Raw genomic sequence first — 1,129 nt, 5'->3', positions numbered from 1 at the left:
GTTAGGACCGCGGGCCCGGTCCGATCCCAGTCCCAGCCGGGCCCACCATACAGCATTACTTGTTGCGCTCTAATGTAGGTCGCTCAGAAGCTTAGGCATTACTTGTTGGCCTACACCACATATCTCATAACTAGATTGGACCCCCTGAAGTACATATTCCAAAAACTGACGCCCACATGAAGGTTAGCAAAGTGGCAAATCCTGCTTACTGAGTTTGACATTGTCTATGTCACCCGCACGGCAATGAAAGCTCAAGCCTTGGTGGATCACCTAGACGAGAATCCTGTTGATGATGAATATCAACCCTTGAGTACTTACTTTCCGGAAGAGGAAGTAAATTTAGTTGAGGTATTTCCAGAAGACACCAATGCTTGGAAAATGTTCTTCGACGGAGCTGTGAATGCAAAAGGTGTTGGGATTGGGGCAATTTTGAGTTCGCCCACTGGTCAGCACTATCCGGCCACATCCCGGCTTTGGTATTTCTGTACGAACAGCACTGCCGAGTATGAAGCCTGCATTATGGGCATGAACACGGCAGTTGATCATGATGTAGAAGAATTGTTAATCATGGGAGATTCTGACCTGATTATTCGACAAGCTCAAGGTGAATGGGAAATCCAAGATATCAAGCTTATCCCATACAGGCAATCATGTGAAAGATCTTAACAAATGGTTCAAGCCTGTTAAACTCAGGTACATCCCTCGATTCCACAATGAGTTAGCTGACGGGTTAGCTACATTGGCCTCGATGCTTCCGTATCCAGGCAATGTCCACATTGACCCACTGAAAATCCAAATCCGAGAAAGATATGGTTATTGCAATACAATTGAAATGGAACCAGATATTTAGCCATTGTATAATGATATCAAAAGATTCTTGAAAATAAAGGAATATCTCGAGCAAGCCAGTGGAGACCAAAAGAGAATCATTAGAAGGCTCGCCAGTAGTTTCTTCTTGAGCGGAGAGGTCTTGTACAAAAGGACTCCAGATTTGAATCTTTTGAGATGCGTGGATGCCAAGAGGCTGGAAAAATCATGAATGAGGTGCATGTGGGAGTATGTAGACCCCATATAAATGGATATGTCCTTGCAAAGAAAAACCTTCGGGCGGGTTATTACTAGATGACCA

General features: G+C 44.5%; 1 protein-coding gene across 1 annotated transcript; it reads left to right on the top strand.

The window, feature by feature from the left end:
- Positions 1–243: 243 nt before the first annotated feature.
- Positions 244–666, top strand: LOC138885793 (uncharacterized). Its single transcript, XM_070166772.1, has one exon. It carries the CDS (start codon positions 244–246, stop codon positions 664–666), a length of 423 nt encoding a protein of 140 aa, XP_070022873.1.
- Positions 667–1,129: the final 463 nt, after the last annotated feature.

Source organism: Nicotiana sylvestris, chromosome 2 (assembly GCF_000393655.2).
Source record: "Nicotiana sylvestris chromosome 2, ASM39365v2, whole genome shotgun sequence".
Lineage (NCBI taxonomy): Eukaryota > Viridiplantae > Streptophyta > Magnoliopsida > Solanales > Solanaceae > Nicotiana > Nicotiana sylvestris.
This window is presented reverse-complemented; position numbering and strand designations above follow the sequence as displayed.